The sequence below is a fragment of the Lepidochelys olivacea genome (genome assembly GCF_965140295.1).
Source record: "Lepidochelys olivacea isolate rLepOli2 genome assembly, chromosome: 1".
Classification (NCBI taxonomy): Eukaryota; Metazoa; Chordata; order Testudines; family Cheloniidae; genus Lepidochelys; species Lepidochelys olivacea.
In genome coordinates, this window is record NC_140411.1 from 224,051,516 (window position 1) to 224,069,279 (window position 17,764).

Consider the following 17,764-nt stretch of genomic DNA (forward strand, 5'->3'; position numbering starts at 1 on the left):
AAAAGATGGAAGAGATTGGAAAAACAAAGACTGACCAAATCACCCTCCCTTCTGACAGGAATTGAAAACTAGGATCTTATCTGCACAAAAGTTGCACCAGGTTTAACTAAAAAAGTGTATTTTTAAAAGAGTTTAGTTAAACTAGTGCAAGTTTGTGTGTAGCTTTTCTTATTGCAGTTTAAGAGTGTCATTTATTTAGCATAATTGATTATAAACAGATTACATAATTAAATAAAGCATTCTTAACATTTTTAAGAGTACTCACACAAACTTGCACTGGTTAACTAAATTGGTTTAAATACACATACTTATTAAACCAGTGCAAGCTGTGTGTAGGTAAGGCACAATTCTATTATTTAATAATATCTTCTGTGGAGGTTGAGTCAGAGACGTTCGTGTCATCACCAGTTATTCTCCCATTGCAACAAACCATTGGAGAATCCAAAGTTGACAACACAGACCAGGACAGAAGACAGAGACAATAGATGCAGCATAAGTAGCCCTTCCACGGCCTCAATCAAAGATGGCACTTAAAATTATCAGTTCCAATGTAGAGGAATTCTCTGAAGAGAAGGCTGATGTTCTGTGTGGCATGAAAGTAGACATCACATGCCTGTTAGAGACAGAGACAACAGCACCAAACATCCCTAGTATGCATATTGCTGCAAACATCTAAAGCGACATTTATGGCAGTGTGATACTTGTATACAACAGAAGACAACTGGGAAACACTATGGTACAATGGAACTTATGGCTGAACATGATAGCAGTCGTCTCTGTTTACAAACCACAGGATGAACAGCTTGCATGGTCAACCAACTTACCACTGCCAGAAAGAGCATGCCTGGACACTAGCAACTTCAACAGTCAGGCCACCATCTTGGGATATCCCAACAATGAAAACAGTGGGAAAGAAGTTGAGAAGTAGATGGTAAAAAACAACCTGATCTTGCTCTATGAACTTCCCCCCACCCCACCAAGGATCATCATACCTTCCATAGTGCAAAATGGAACAAGGAGTATAGCCCTGACTTAGCCTGTCTCATCTCTGAAAATGAAAGGCAGCTTCAGAAGGGAGTCATGGCACCGACTACAACATACACCAGCGCAAGCAACAACAGAAGCTGCAACTCAGGAAAAGCTAGGAACCTAGGGAAAAAAAACAGTTACTCACCTTCTCAGAACTGTTATTCTTCACGTCCATTCCAATCAGGTGTGTGTGCACACACGTGCACAGTAGCCAGAAGATTTTTTTCCCCTAGCAGCAACTGTAGGGTCAGCTGGGCGCCCCCTGGAGTCACACCTTTCATGGCACCCAATATAGAGCCCTGCCGACCCTACACCCCCTCAGTTCCTTCTTGCTGGCTACTCCAACAGAGGAGTGAGTAGAGGGTGGGTATTGGAATGGACATGAACACCACATCTCGAAGAACAACAGTTATGAGAAGGCAAGTAACCATTTCTTTCTTTGAGTGCTTGTTAATGTTAATTCCAATCAGGTGACTCGCAAGCCTAATTTCAAGAAGCAGGGTCGGGGTCGTCCACTGATTGGACCACTGCTCATCCGAAGGCCGCTTTTTCTCTGGCCTGTTGCGTAAATCACATGGTAAAAGCGTGGCTGGAGGACCACATCACTGCTCTGCCAATTTCCTGAGTAGGGATCTGCGCCAGGAACGCTGTTGATGAAGCCTGCACCCTGGTGGAGAGCACAGTGATTGGGGATACAGGAACCCCCACGAGGTTGTAGCACTCGCAGATGCAGGATGTGATCCATGACAAAATGTATTGTGATGACATGGGTAGGCCTTTCATGCTGTCCACCACCGCCACGAACAGCTGGACTGATTTTCTGAAGGGCTTTGTTCTCTCAATGTAGAAAGCTAGCGCACAGCGGACATCTAATGAGTAGAATCTCTGCTCCCTGCCACCAGACTGCGGCTTAGGGTAGAACCCCGGGAGAAAGATGTCCTGGTAAATGTGAAATTGCAATACAACCTTCAGGACAAAAGCAGAATGAGGTCTGAGCTGCACCTTGTCATTATAGAATAAGGTATAAGGGGGCTCTGAGGTTAGGGCCTTGAGTTCAGACACTCTCCTGACCGACGTTATCGCCACCAGGAACACCACCTTGTAAGAGAAGTAGAGCAGAGAGCACATTGCCAAGGCCTCAAAAGGTGGTCCAGGAGTCTAGAAAGGACCAGGTTGAGATCCCAGACCAGGACAGGCTCACTGTCATTAGGGTGGTCTGTAGAGCCCTTTTAAGAACCAGCTGACCATCGAGTTAGCAAACACAAAGCAGCCCCTCCTCACCCGGGTGAAAGGCCGAGATGGCAGCTAAGTGCACCCTTACTGACTATAACAAAAGCCCCTGCTGCTTCAGATGGAGGACATAGTCCAGAATAAGCAGCACTGATGCTAGTGTCAGCGACAAATGGCACTGTGCCGACCAGACTGAAAATTTCTTCCACTTGGCAAGGTATATGGTTCTTGTAGAGGGTTTTCTGCTGCCAAGGAGGACCTGTCTAACCTGGTCTAAAGAGGAAAGCTCCATCAGTTTCAACCATGGAGCTTCCATGCTGTGAGGTGAAGCGACTCGAGGTTCACATGTTGAAGATGACCGTGATTGAGTCTGAGAGGAACTCCTCCATAAATTTAGCCATCGCCGAGCAGGCAGTGCAGGAGTACCTGCTGAGGATTGCCTACTGGTTGGATATTCGGAGTTGCAGTCCCCCCGTGGAGTAAACCTTTCACCCGAAAAGGTCTAATTTTTTGGCATCCCTATTCTTGGGCAAAGGGCCTTGAAATCCGTGTCTCTCTTGCTGGTTGGTGGCATCTAACACCAAGGAATCAGGCTGAGGGTGGAAATAGAGGTGTTCATAGCCCTTGGAGGGCACAAAATACCGGCGCCTATTGTGCTTGGCCATAGGTTGCAGAGAGGCCGGAGTCTGCCAAAGGATCTTGGTCATGTCCGTGATTGTCTTTATCAGCAGTAAGGCAATATGAGCAGGACCATCGGGTCTCCATCATCCACAATTTCCTCCGCCTTAATGCCCAAATCCTGGGTGACCTGGCTGTTGCAGCAGCTGCAACAGCCTGGAGTCTTCTGGAGCTGGGACTACTGAAGTGCCCGCTAGGGCCTCATCTGGTGAAGAGAAGACCACCAGGGAAGGTGGTTGCTCCCTACTGTCCCCACCCGAGGGATCTCTTGACCCCATGGGAACTGCGGTAGGTTGGCCTGGTCCCAGTCCCATGAAAGGTGTGGGTGTCGGTGCCAACATTGGGGCCCATGCCAGTTCCGGCACCTGGTGCAGCATGTGCACCGGGGTTCCTGTAGACGCCGTCGCAGCCAGCACTGATGACAGAGGTGGTGTCATCTGCAGTGCCGGTACTGTGTCGTAGCCACAATCGGGGCCACTGATGCCTCTGGTGCCACAGCGGTCAATGTCAGTGCTGCAGTCGGTGCCAATGACCGAGGCAATGGCTTCGGAGCCAACCATGGTGGAACAAGCGTTGTGGACGCCACTGATGCTGCACCTCAGCAGAACCCCTGACTCTGACCCTGGGCTTGATGGAAGGCCCACGGAGTCCAAAAGGGCCACTATGGTGGATTTTGCCATTGAGGAGCCCACTGCATTGGGTGGGACCGCCTATGGTGCCATGAGGAGGATCTTCTGCCCCTGCTATAGTCGAGCAGTATGAGTTCAACTCAGAGGAGGAGGACCAGGGTGGCCCTGCTCCTCTTGAGGTTGAGCGTCGAGAAGCAAGGGACTGACTGCGCTCCCTGGATGGCGGTGCTGGAGTAGAAGGGTGCCAGGACAATGGGGATTGGCGTGCCATCATCACCAGCTTTCCCTATGACCACATGGGGTGCCGTGACGGAACCTGCAGTGCCGGGACGCTCTCTTGTCTCGGCAGCAAGAACAGTGCCCTGAGCCTCAATAGGTCCTGCGCCACCTCGAGGTGGACGGGAGCGGTAAATGCTCCGATGGGTGCGGTAAGCAAGATGGGCCTGGACTCGACTGCCTTGTTTGGGCAGGAGTCAATGCAGCCCCACTCTTTCGAGTCCCCAAGCCATAGCGCTACTGAGGTACTACTAGTGGCTAGTCCCTGGGTCATGCAAAGGGAGATCGGCCTCGCTCTGACTTCTTTTTCTTCTGTACCAGCGATTGGGACCAATGCCAAAGGTTGCAATATCCATCAGAGGCTCCATGATGGTGCCAAGCTTCCTTGCCAGCATCTTTCTTTGGTGCCAGATCATTCAAAGATGGCACCAGAGCACTTTGCGCCAAAGACATGCTGGGTGCAGGATCCCCAGCGCCTGGGTCCGACTGAGGTCGGAAAGCTGCCTTCATAAGGAGAATTTTGAGACACTGCTCCCTCTCCTTAATGGTTCTCGGTCAGAATTCCTGACAGATTTTGCAGCAGTCTTTCTGGTGACCCTCACCCAGGTACCATAAGCAGGAGGTGTGGGGAGTCACTTTTTGTACAAATCTGGCAAGTCTTAAAGCCTGGGGATCGCGTTATGCCCTGGTAAAAAATGGGGGGGACCCCCCATAACTGAAACTTATAAAAACTATTAAACTATACTAACTCCTGGAAACTATGTACATCATATAAAGTACTGCTAATCTACTTGCCGAAGCAAGAGAAAAGAAAGGGAAGCTCCAGCTATGGTCACTGGCGGTAAGAAGGAACTGAGTGGGTGTAGGATTCACAGGGCTCTATACTGGGCGCCATGAAAGGTGTGACTCTAGGTGGCTCCAGTGATGAGCTGCCAAAATCTGAACGGGTTCCCGCCTCACCCCATGAGGGGGTCGGTGCCCACCCGCGCCCCCTGGGACTCCTGCCCCATCCAACCCCCCCAGCACTCTTGCCCCATCCACCCCCCTCCCCGGTCCCCTGACTGCCCCCAGAACCGGGCAGGAGGGTCTCATGGGCCACCATACTAGGTGCCCACCCCACCCCGCCCCAAAGAGCCAGAAGGACCTGCTGGGGGGCGAGGTGGGGAGTCCCAGAGGTGCTTACCTGGGGCAGCTTCCAGGAAGCATCCAGCAGGTCCCTCCGGCTCCTAGGGGTGGGGGAGCATAGCTAGGTGGGGAACAGGGGGAGCAGCCACTCCCCCACTGATCACATCAAAAGTGGCGCCTTAGGCGCCAACTCCCTGGGTGCTCCAGGGCTGGAGCACCCATGGGGAAAATTTGGTGGGTGCAGAGCACCCACTGGCAGCTCCCCACCCCGCGCCCGGCCCCAGATCACCTCACCTCCACTCCGCCTCCTCCGCTGAACGCACTGCCCCGCTCTGCTTCTCCGCCCCCTCCCCCGGCTTCCCGTGAATCAGCTGTTCGGCAGGAAGCCTGGGAGAGCTGAGAAGCAGGTGGCGGCTTCACACTCAGGCTGAGGGTGGCAGAGGTGAGCTGGGGTGGGGAGCGGTTCCCCTGAGTGCCCCCCTACCCCCGGGTTACCTGCTGCGGTGCGAGCGGCCCTCCTCGCGCCCGCACACCCCCCCCCCGCCCCAGCTCACCTCCACCTCCCTGGGCCTGAGCGGGAAGCCACCTGCTTCTCAGCCTGCCCCAGCTTCCCGTGCAAACAGCTGATTCGCGGGAAGCCTGGGGGGGCAGAGAAGCAGAGTGGGGTGGCACGTTCAGGGGAGAAGGCAGAGTGGAGGTGAGCTGGGGCCAGGGGTGGGGTGGGGAGCTGCTGGTGGGTGCTCTGCACCCACCAAAAATTTTCCCCTTGGGTGCTCCAGAGAGCCACTTTTGGCCAGTTAAATTTAGAAGCCCTTTTAGAACCGGTTGTCCCTCGCGGGGGACTTCTAAATTTAAAATGTAACAACTGGTTCTAGAGAACCAGTGCGAACCAGCTCCAGCTCACCACTGGGTGGCTCCCAGGCCAACCCTGCAGTTGCTCTAAGGGGAAAAATCTTCCGGCTACTGTGCATGTGTACGCACACACACCTGATTGGAATGGACATAAACAAGCAGTTGAAGAGGAAACAACGTACCTGCCAAGATCCACCTTCAGAAAGGCTGAATGCGAAGGCGTTTTCCTCTGAATTGGATGAATTCACCTGTAACATTACTCCCACATACAAGCACTATGGAGAATTTTTCTCCCTAATATGGAAGACTGCCCCAAAGTACATCCCTAGGCATCACCTAGACCAAATGGCGCCTCAGGCGAACAGTGTCTTCAGTGCCCTCCCCCTCTCCCCCCAAGCATTTATTAATCTTTTGAATACCTTATTTTATTGCATTTGTAGTCCATTTCATGACTTTGATGCACGATTTGCATTCATGATTTAGCCCATTCATAAGACAATAAATATGCACTCTAGGATCTGTATTTATTCATGTCATATCTATGCAAATAAAAAAATTCATTTCCTCTAAGCTTATAGAAACTTTAATTTTAAGCATAAATGAAGTGTACTAACATCAAGAAATTGAACTGTGCACAACATTGGACCAGTATTAAATAGTGTTACAACAGATGACAGCCTTAGAATGTTAATCCTAGTCCTTTAATTCAAAAGGTTGCTTTTCTTGCCTTTGCCCTCGCAAACTAAAGCGCAGCAGCAGAGAGAGATCCAAAGACTGGCCAATGGCATTTTCAAGTGATAAAATAGTAAGTGATGTCAGTCTCTCGTTGACCATTGTCGATCAAGGTATGTTTTAATGAGCCTGGGCTTTGAAAAGCTGTGCTCACCACTCACATGAGTAGAATCCTCAGAGCTATCCACACATTAGGAAAATTGTCCTTCAGCTCTGCATCATGAATGAGTTGGAGAACTTGGAGTGGAGAGTGCTTCCCATGAGGCAAAATGTGATGGATGTTGTCCAATTTGACATAGAGGTCTTTATCATTGATGTCCAAACATTCCCCATGTGTCAACATCCGGTGAAGGTCTGTAAATTATTCAAGAGTTTTCCTGTCCTTCTTGAAGACCAGCTCATATCCTAAGTTTTCTGCCATTTCTTTCACAGCAGTGATGGCATCTTCAAATCTACTGTCTCTGTAGTTCACAACAAAATCAAGGCAGCTTCTCATCAAAGTAGCAGCGACCACAACGTCCATCAACTGAGTGTGTAATGCCTTGCTTACAATGTATACTTGGAACAGGATATCATGCCAAACCACAATTGAGACCAGAAATTTGAAGTCAATGATCTGGTTTAACAGGCTTTGTGCCTTGTGTCAGGTTCCGGCCTTGGCTTTACTCCACTGTGCCAATTCCATTGGGCATCACAAACTTAAGTCACTTGGTACCTCACTAGCCTAATGCTGTCAATGTGGTTCTCCCAGTGAGTGTCACTTAGTAGCTTCACGCTCAGATTTGTAACTGTCCATGAGAGTCTTCCACCTGACAGTCAATGCTGAAAACAGTACGTATATCCTTTGCAATGCTCTGAAGATAGATGCTGAATCTAAAGATAATGATGCTGCATCTGACACAAGCAGGTTGAGCAAATGGCAGCCACAAGGCACAAACAAAACTGTTTCTTCCAGTCACATTCGCGCTGTTGTCATAGCCTTGGCCATCCTGAAGCTTCATTTTATTCTCATTCAAAATGTTCTTAAACAGTTCTGTTAGGCCTTTTCCAGCAGAGTGGTCCACAGACCGGAAACAGATAAAGTGTCCCTTTACTTGGACACAGCCATCCTCGTCATCAACAAATCTTACTGTTAATGCCTGGAAAGCCATATTATTCTTTGCAAGGAAGATAATTGGGATCAGACACTCGAGCACATTCCTCCAGTGCTGGGTTTCTACATTAATAATGCACTGGTTTTCTGTGTCTATGCATTTATTCAGCTTGAGACTGGACTTGACCTCCATCCATTTGGAGTAGGCCATAAAATGGCTGGGTTGCTTCATGTTGCTTCAGAGCATCAGCTAAGTTATGCCAGTAACTGTAACCAACAAGTTGTAAGACTCCATGTTGTTGGATTTTTATATATATTTTTGGAAGTGTATACATACCCACTTTGTACTTGGGCTTTCAGAACAAACCAACCAATAATATAAAAGATATTCAAAGCTGTTTGACTTGGACTCCTTTTAGTGAAGAAACCACTGTGCTCAGGGAAACACTTATGAGAAAGATTGGAAAGGAGGGGTGTGATCACTGGAGGGAGCTGACTGAAACAAGAAACCCATGCCACAATAGCGAAAAAGCATGGGCCACCATTCGCAAGCTGAACCCTGATGAACAACCAAACATCACCACCACAGTCTCTCCCAACCAAGCCACATGCCAACTCATCCTCAATGCAAATTCATCCCACAAAGCAGAGAACAAAACAAAAGAAATCAAATGGAAATTTTGCTTGCTCCTCAGAGGCAGAAAACTTCACAATATTGAGGAGCTGTCAATAGCTATGAAAACACTAAAATGTGGAAAGGCAGCCGGACTCAATGGCATATTTAATGCCAACTATTACTATATTTCAGGATGAGAGCACTGAAGTGACTACTTTACTTCATCTCTTGCTTGGAGACAATACAGCCAGCTAGGCTTTAGAGTCAGGTCAAAGTGATTTCACTACTCAAACCTCAAAGATCCCAACTCTGCAAAAAGCAATCACCCCATATCCCTACTATGCTCAACCAACAAGCTATATGAGCAGATAATGGATAGAATAAGCTCAGTAGTTGAAGAGCAACTGACTGATGTTCAAAGCAGTGTCCACCCAGGACATTCATGCTATGGCCAACTTGCATACCTAACTCAATACATCAAAGATGGCTTTCAAACCTTCAAAGTTACAGGGGCAGTGTTTGTTGATCTGTCAACTGCTTACAACATAATGAACCATCATGCAGTTTTACTGAAACTGGCAATAATTTTGAGAAATTATCCGATGGTCCAGATCATCACCAGAAAATTTGATGGAGGATTCAACCAAATGGGTTACTTCAAAGTTCAGTGTCAGCACCCTTGCAATATAATGTCTACACAAATGACCAAATCAGAATTCCCCACCATGCGAAGATTCATTGTTTCAAATTTCAGAGTAACAGCCGTGTTAGTCTGTATTCGCAAAAAGAAAAAGAGTACTTGTGGCACCTTAGAGACTAACCAATTTATTTCAGCATAAGCTTTCATGAGCTACTCACGAAAGCTTATGCTGAAATAAATTGGTTAGTCTCTAAGGTGCCACAAGTACTCCTTTTCTTTTTGTTGCAAATGACCTTTGCATTGCCACCAAACTGGAGAGAACTGGGGACACCAAGTGCATTCTAATGGACTCCTTAAGCGTATTTGGAGAATACTACCACAGGTCCCTGAATGTCAATCCAGCAAAACATAAGTGCACACCTTACATCGGAAACTTCATCAGGCCAAGCAAAATCTCCAGATTTCATGGGATGGTACAATTCTTGAGCACTACGAATATCTAGTGTACCTTGGGGTAACAAATTAAATGCGGACATTCAAAGAGCACATCAAGCAGCAGAAAAATAAAGTGAACTCCAGGAATTATGTACTACAGAAAATGGCAAATACAAAATGGGGAGCTAACCCCAAAACACTCCAAGCACTGTCTCACACTGTGTTACTCAGTTGAGGACTATTGTGCCCCAGTATGGTCATGTTCAAATGATGTGCACAAAATTGATATTGAACTGAAGCAAACCTGTAGAATCAACACAGGGTCTCTGAACTTGACCCCCACACTGTTGCTATGCCATCTCATAGGGATTGCACCATCATCAGTGAAGAGAAATGCTTTCAGTAAAACAGAGACAAAAAACAAGTGCATGATCCAAGATACCCACTGCACAAACAGATTCCACCACCTGAGTCCAGAAAGAGCCTTTCCCCTTAAAATCCCTTACCCAAAAATATCAATGTGGAAAGCTACAGAGGAACAAAACGGCAAGAAATGCCAACGATCCTGGAGAACGTAGTTCCTTCAGAACAATAAGCCCCAGGCACTGACCTCAAACAAAAATATTGGTAAAAAGAAAAGGAGTACTTGTGGCACCTTAGAGACTAACCAATTTATTTGAGCATAAGCTTTCGTGAGCTACAGCTCACTTCATCGGATGCATACCGTGGAAACTGCAGCAGACTTTATATATACACAGAGAATATGTGTATATATAAAGTCTGCTGCAGTTTCCACGGTATGCATCCGATGAAGTGAGCTGTAGCTCACGAAAGCTTATGCTCAAATAAATTGGTTAGTCTCTAAGGTGCCACAAGTACTCCTTTTCTTTTTGCGAATACAGACTAACACGGCTGTTACTCTGAAAAATATTGGTATATTCTAAATCAAGCAAGAGCTGGGATGGCAAAAGACTGGTGACAATGTGACAAAGTAGAAGCTGAGGAATGATGTCAAATGGGAATGTGGAGAGCTTAGACTAGTGATACTCAGTCCTCAGTGGCTCAGGAACCAACTTAGCCATCAATATTACCCGAAAGAGCGACAGTAGGGTGAATGCATTGTTTCATTTACTATATAATTAATTTATTATTCTCACAATACGACTGACCAAATATTCTACAATTGGTTAATAACAGGTGTGGCAAATTGCCGGCTCTACTATGATGGGTCTCACACTCTCTCTTTTTGGGTGGGGGGGCGGGTTTTCAGGGCACCGTTTCTTGCCCCTGAACTGGGGTATTAACTGCCCCACTAGTGTCCTAGAGGAGTGGAGTGGAGAGGGAGGGACCCGTTCCGCTGGCTGAAATCTCCATACTTTAGCCTGACGGTTGTAGTATGTCCGCTGGGCCTCTTGTGCTTTTTCCAAACGTTCTTGTACTATAGCAGTTACTCGAGATATTCGCTCTCCCATCTGTGTCACGTGCTCAATTACATACTTTCCTGGGTTGGGTTGTTCTTCCCAATCTTCCTTGGCAATATCTAATATTCCGCGTGGGTGGCGTCTGTATAGTAGTTCAAAGGGAGAGAAACCAGTGGATGCCTGGGGGACTTCCCGTATAGCAAACATTAGATACGGTAGAAGGGTATCCCAGTCTTTTCCATCCTGAGCTACCACCTTCCGGATCATACTTCTAAGGGTACGTTAAACCGCTCAACCAGTCCATCTGTTTGTGGGTGGTAGACTGAGGTCCGTATGGCTTGGGATGCAGAGTAGGGTACATAACACTTTCATTAATTTTGACATGAAAGGGGTTCCTTGGTCTGTCAGGATCTCCTTAAGGATGCCCACTCTGGCAAAAACCTGGAGTAGTTCTTTTGCTATTGCCTTGGATGTGGGGTTTCTTAAAGGAATGGCTTCTGGATACCGCGAGGCGTAGTCAAGGATGACTAGTACATTTCGGTGGCCCCGTGCCAATCTATTCAATGGGCCCACTATGTCCATGACTATCCTCTCAAAGGGACTTCAATAATAGGCAAAGGTATTAATGGGGCCTGCAAGTAAGGTCGGGGGCTATGCAACTGACATTCAGGGAAGGAGGAGCAATAGGGCTGGAACTCTGCACATATTCCTGGCCAATAAAACCTTGTTAGGACTCTATGCAGTGTCTTGTCTACTCCTAGATGTCCCCCAAATAGATGATTGTGAGCTAACTCTAGTACTGCCCTTGTGTGTTTCCGTAGGGCTAAGAGTTGCTCTACTTCTTCCCATCGTATTTGCGCTATCCTGTACAACAGATTACGTTTGAGCACATAATATAGCCTTGGGCCTTTGGCCTTTCCTTCCACGGCTACGCCATTTACTTCCACTACCTCCTCCCTTACATTCGCATATAGCGGGGTCATTGGCTTGGTCCTGCCTGAAATTCTCACGTGCGGTACCAATCTCATCTAATTCCAGGGGGCCTGTTTCTACTCCGCCCCCTGGGTTGCCCCTACTTGGGCTAGGAACCGCCTCAAAGTCCTCACTGGCCTGAATTATCTCCTGGCATCCTGAACGGGTTCGCCTACCAACCAGGGAGGTTTTCTGGTTCTCTGCTAGAATCCTGGTCCCCAATCTTTTATCTGCCCTCCTTTCCCACCTAGACTTTTGGGGTTTTCTGGTGGATGAGAATAACTCTGGGGCAAATTTGGCAAACATTGGGGTGAGGTTATATGTAGGTGCCTCCATCTCAACCCGGGGGTTACTACCCTCCCCTGGCTCTATTGTGGGGAGTAAGCTCTCAAACCCGGGGAAGTCCCTACCAATTAAGACGGGGTACGAGAGCATGGGTTCCAACCCTACAGTCACCCTGGTAGCATTCCCCTGGATCTCAATCCGTACTGGGATTGTGGGGTAGAAATTTAAGGTGCCATGAACGCATGTTACCCCTGTGTTTTTGGCCCGGTTTAGTTATGATTCTCCTAGAGTTCTCAACAGTCCAGGGCCTTGGGTTTGAGACTGGCTTCCTAGTTTGCCATGTCTCACCCCCTGGGGTCTGGAATAGTTCACGGGCTGCCAGCTGTCTTTCCACGAGAGACACCAACTCATCATAGGTGGAGGGGTCATTCTGGCCAACCCAAGCCCGGAGGCTTGGTGGTAGCCTCCTCATATACCAGTCCAGTACCAGGAGCTCCATCATCTTCTCAGAGCTGAGGGCCTCAGGGCGCAGCCATTTCCAGGTCAGGTGGATCAGGTCAAACAATTGCGATCGTATACTTGCGATCGTAATTGCGATCGTGTCCTCCGTGTACTTCCACTCATGGAACCTCTGGGCTCGCAACACCGTTGTTACTCCGGCTCTGACCAGGATCTCTGCCTCCAGCTGGTGGTAATCTGCTGCAGTCTCCGCAGCCATATCGTAGACGACCTTCTGGGCCTCCCCACACAGGAACGGGGCGAGGATACCAGACCACTGATCTCAGGGCCAGGCCTCCCACAGGGCTGCTCTTTCAAAAGCCAGGAGGTATGCCTCCACATCATCCTCCCATGTCATTTTCTGTAGGCAGTGGCTGGTCTGTATGGTCCGGGTCCCGTCGCAGTAACGATTCAGCTCCATAAGGGCCTTCATCTGATTTACCAGCTCTTGCAGCAGGGCTCGGTCCTGGGCAGCCTGACTCATCAACAGACGATTAGTCTCCTGCTGCATCCGAGTCGCCTCCTGTTGGGTGGTTGCTTGAACCCAGGTAGCCTCCTGCTGGGCTGCGCTGGCTTGTATTAGGGCCTTGACCACGTCATCCATCTTAGGGACGGGAGGGTTTTGGCTAACCCTGGTTTAAGTCCCCAGCATGTAGATCCCACTGCGCACACCACGTGTGGCAAATTGCCAGCACTACTATGATGGGTCTCGCGCTCTCTCTTCTTGGGGGGGCGGGGGTCAGGGCACCATTTCTTGCCCCTGAACTGGGGTATTAATTGCCCCACTAGTGTCCTCAAGGAGGGGAGTGGACAGGAAGGGATCCGGGCCCACCCTCTACTCGGGGTCCCAGCCCAGGGGCCCTAGGGATAGTGGTAAACCACTAGAACTAGAGGTTTCTTCCCCTGGGCTACTTCCCTCTCCTGCCCTTCAGCTTGTGGGGCTTCCTGCCCTCCCTCTGCACAAACCAGGTGTTCTTTTACCTGGGGTCTTGATCTTCTTAGCCCACTGCAGCACTTCTCCAAACTCTCCTCTGCTTCCCTCCAAACTGCTCTGTACTCGAGCAACAATCCACTCTGCTTCAACTCCTCCTCTTCTCTGATTGAAGCTGGGGGGTTTTATCATGTGACTGGCTTCAGGTGCTTTAATTAACTTATAGCAAACTTTCTTCCCTCTGCAGGAAATAAGGCTCCCTTCTAACACTCTCCTGCTGCCCTCTGGCCATGCTGTATCCCACACAGTATAAAAGCATCCTGACTGGTTAATAATTAAATCACACAGTGTTTTAATATCATGTGCTGCAAAGAACCACAGGAGACATATTAAAGACCCACTTGCAGCTCCCAAGCCTCAGTCTTAGTATCACTGGCCTCGACCATCACTTGAACGCTACTTGCTGCAGTGCTCTGGCCAACATACTGCACCCATGAGGAACTATTTGAGGTAAGTGACAACACGAGGTCTTGGCCGCAGTGTTGGAGAGACAAACTATGATGATAAAATTTTCCATTGACAAAGAGGATGTTAACAAATAAAAACAGTGATCATAAACTAATATTAAAGAGACCAAAAAACAAAACAAGATCAACCATAAACCAAATGAGTTAAGACTTCTCTACCACAACATTTCCTCCTCCAACACAAATACTTCTAATCTATCCCTCTATCCTTCTGAATCTCCTGTCCCAGACATAAAAGAGGCAAAGAGGTAGTTATGATAGAGGTCCAGGCTTATCTCCTGTGCAGTCAGAGTTTCTCCCCAAAAGGTAAAAATCTCATCCAGTCCACACTCTTACACATATAGAATTAAGGCACCCAAAAAACTCTAAAGAAAGAACTAAAAGTAACATTTTCAAAACCACCTAAATGATTAGGCACCCAAGTCCCATTCACCTTTAGTAGGAGTTGGGCACCTAAGTCACCTGCGTGTTTTCAAAAAGTGTATCCTACAGCTTCATTCTTCTCAGATGTCCTATAAAAACAGCAAAGATCCATAGGCCTGGCTCCTTTGTCCTTTCTGTTTTGTGAATCTTTGGCCTGGAAAGCAAAGCTGAAAAATGCGACATGCTTCCTCCATTCATTCCCTACCACTTACCAAGACAACAGTACAAATCTCATAAGCTGGTAAACTGGAGAAGAGGAGGGTGTTTTGGTACAGGCAACATTACTATTTTACGGTTGTCCCAGAGACACAAACCACATACATCCGCAGTTCTGCGTATTAGCTGTTGCTTTAAAAAGTCAGGTTAGCCTACAATGGAGCTAGAAGATATGGAAGTTGGTGGTAACGTTTACAGATTATACGCCTCCTTAAATCACATTAGCACACTTCTAAACCACATAGTAATTTTGAGTTTACATTCTGCTTCAAACTTGTGTAAATGAGTAGGCTGGATCTAAGCCATCCATCAAGACTTTGGTATGGATTTTTGTAATTTATCAAAATTAGATATCAGAGCGTAGGACTCTGATTATTGTTATACTCTGATACATTGCATTTATTATGTACTTTTGTCCATGTCTCCTGCACTCTGTAGTTAATACATTTCCACAGGGACTGCTGACATGAGTATCTCTGAACAACTTCATTCACTTTTCCTTCCCACCATTTTTAAAATCACGTTGCTAGAGAAAGGTTTCCTTCTTTGGGCTGAAAATGTGGCATTTTCCCCTAAATTATACTGTTCTGGGGTTAGATCAAGCAATATTCAGTACTGTATCCATGTCAAGTTTAAGGTCTATAACTTGTAACTCTACAATGGTGCTATCTAGTTTTGTAAAGAAAAGATACTTAGGCTTTCTGAAGAGACAGGTAGCAATTGCTTCTGGCCCTAGAATATCATTAGCTATCAGACTTAAAAATTTCCTAAAATACTTTTTGAATAAATGTCTCTTTAAAGTTGTGCCACTGTTGCCAAGAAGGCCAATGGCATTTTGGGATGTATAAGTAGGGGCATTGCCAGCAGATCGAGAGACGTGATCGTTCCCCTCCATTCAACATTGGTGAAGCCTAATCTGGAGTACTGTGTCCAGTTTTGGGTTCCACACTACAAGCAGGATGTGGAAAAATTTGAAAAAGTCCAGCGGAGGGCAACAAAAATGATTAGGGGACTGGAGCACATGACTTATGAGGAGAGGCTGAGGGAACTGGGATTATTTAGTCTGCAGAAGAGAAGAATGAGGGGGAGTTTGATAGCTGCTTTCAACTACCTGAAAGGGGGTTCCAAAGAGGACGGATCTAGACTGTTCTCAGTGGTAGCAGATGACGGAACGAGGAGTAATGGTCTCAAGTTGCAGTGGGGGAGGTTTAGGTTGGATATTAGGAAAACTTTTTCATTGGGAGGGTGATGAAACACTGGAATGCATTACCTAGGGAGGTGCTGGTATCTCCTTCCTTAGAAGTTTTTAAGGTCAGGCTTGACAAATCCCTGGCTGGGATGATTTAGTTGGGGATTGGTCCTGCTTTGAGCTGGGGGTTGGACTAGATGACCTTCTGAGGTCCCTTCCAACCCTGATATTCTATGAAAGTTGCCAATGTTTTCCTTTTTTTTTTTTCCCTCTGTACTCTACAGAACAGGACTTAAGTTGGAAAAGAACTCTAGCTTTACAAGTGAAGGGATACAAAAATAGCCACAAGAAAAAACTGTTTAACTGATTCTAGTAATCTTTTCTTTGGGAAGTTCTCAGCACCTTTCTATTGTTTGAAACACACCTTTGATATTCATCAGGAAGAACACACCCAGACAAGGGAAGAGCCTTTTCGCTGTCTCATGAAATTCCACTCAGCTTTTGAACAATTAAAAATCATCCATTTCTCAAGAAAGTTTTGGAGCATCCCAAAACAATTCCTCAACACAAGAACATTCTAAAAGTGAGGCTCATGCTGCTGCCAAGAAAGTAACCACTACTTTAGTGGGAATATCTAGGAGCAGCCGGAGGGCTGTTGGATAGGGAGGGAGGAGAAGAGACAGGCCCACATGCTGAAGAGAAGAACTGTGACTGATAACCATTACCTGCAGGAAATGCTGCCCAAGGAATAGCAGGAGAAATAGTTTGTGTTTCACCATCTTCACCTTCAAAAGTCACTGCTGCCTAGAAAAACGGAAAATACTGTTTTGTTAGACTTCTAAAAACTTATGTACAGATTTTTCAGGAGGCATTTCTAATGATCACATTAATGACAACTTATCAAGCATTTCAAATATATTCCTTTAATAGTGATCTGTACTGCACTGCACTAGCGCAAGTGGAAGAACATCTTTTTTTTTTTTACTGTAGTTGTCCAACTGCAATGAGCATGCACTACAAAAAAAAAAAACACACCACACACTACAGAAATCATTTAAGTGCATCACTAGTCACCAAAGCACTTAAGCACTTGCTTAGGATTGGCTGCTTAGTTGGGACTAAAGCGCACATAAACTTAGGAAAAAGCCCTCAATAAACTGGATACGAAATACAGATATGATCACAGGCACAACTACGCAAACACACTAACATCTTTGATTTAACTTCACAATTGTTAAACTGAATACAAAACAACTTTTAGGCGATGTGCAGAGGTGTGTGTTATACTTATTATTTGACCAAACAAAAAAAATCACCTCCCAGAAATATTAAAACCTAAGCCAAAGTTTTTACATCTTAATGCCTAATGTTAGGTATCTAAATACACAGAAACTTAGTTAAGTGGCCTGATTTTCAAAGATGCTGAACATCCCTAATTTGTGTTCTATCTAGAGAGAAAAATAAATTATTTTGCTTGATTATTAAATGTATTGGTCGGTAAATTTTGCTTTAACGTTGACAACTAAGCACAATTTTCATGTTCACATCTGTACAATCACTAATCATAAAATAAAGCATGCCCTTCCAAATGATGTAATTTTAAAAGTTTCTAAAGCTAAACATTTTTCAAGGACAGCAACATGACATACCTCAAAGCCTCCAAAATCGTCGTCATCCATTTTCCAGCTGGCACCTACAAGACAGTATAAAATAATATTGATCAAAAATCTAAGCTCTTGGCAGTCTGCTGTATCCCAAGGGTGGGCAGATGTATTCCGTATAGCAAAAGCTTTCAAGCAGCCTTCAAAGATAGCCTCAAGTAGAACACATTACAGTGAGCAAGCCTCAAGGAGACAAAAGGCATAGGTAACCACAGCAGACTCAGCATCTGAAAGCAATGAGTGATAGCAGATAAGCAGATTCACTCAATCAAGTGAAATTAGTCTTTTGCTAGTTCATCCAAATTA

The 17,764-nt window shown here is 46.5% G+C and overlaps 1 protein-coding gene across 8 annotated transcripts in view; it reads right to left on the bottom strand.

Moving 5' to 3' along the window:
- Positions 1-17,764, bottom strand: part of CCDC91 (coiled-coil domain containing 91) — a 330,423-nt gene that overhangs the window by 255,015 nt on the left and 57,644 nt on the right. For all 8 annotated transcript variants that reach the window (XM_084622318.1, XM_084622313.1, XM_084622311.1 and 5 more), the window contains exons 2-3: positions 17,447-17,490; positions 16,523-16,601 (exon numbers count right to left, since the gene is read on the bottom strand). In XM_084622318.1, the coding sequence (XP_084478444.1) occupies positions 16,523-16,601; positions 17,447-17,476 (109 nt within the window). In that variant the 5' untranslated portion in view covers positions 17,477-17,490. The remainder of the gene's footprint in view (positions 1-16,522; positions 16,602-17,446; positions 17,491-17,764) is intronic.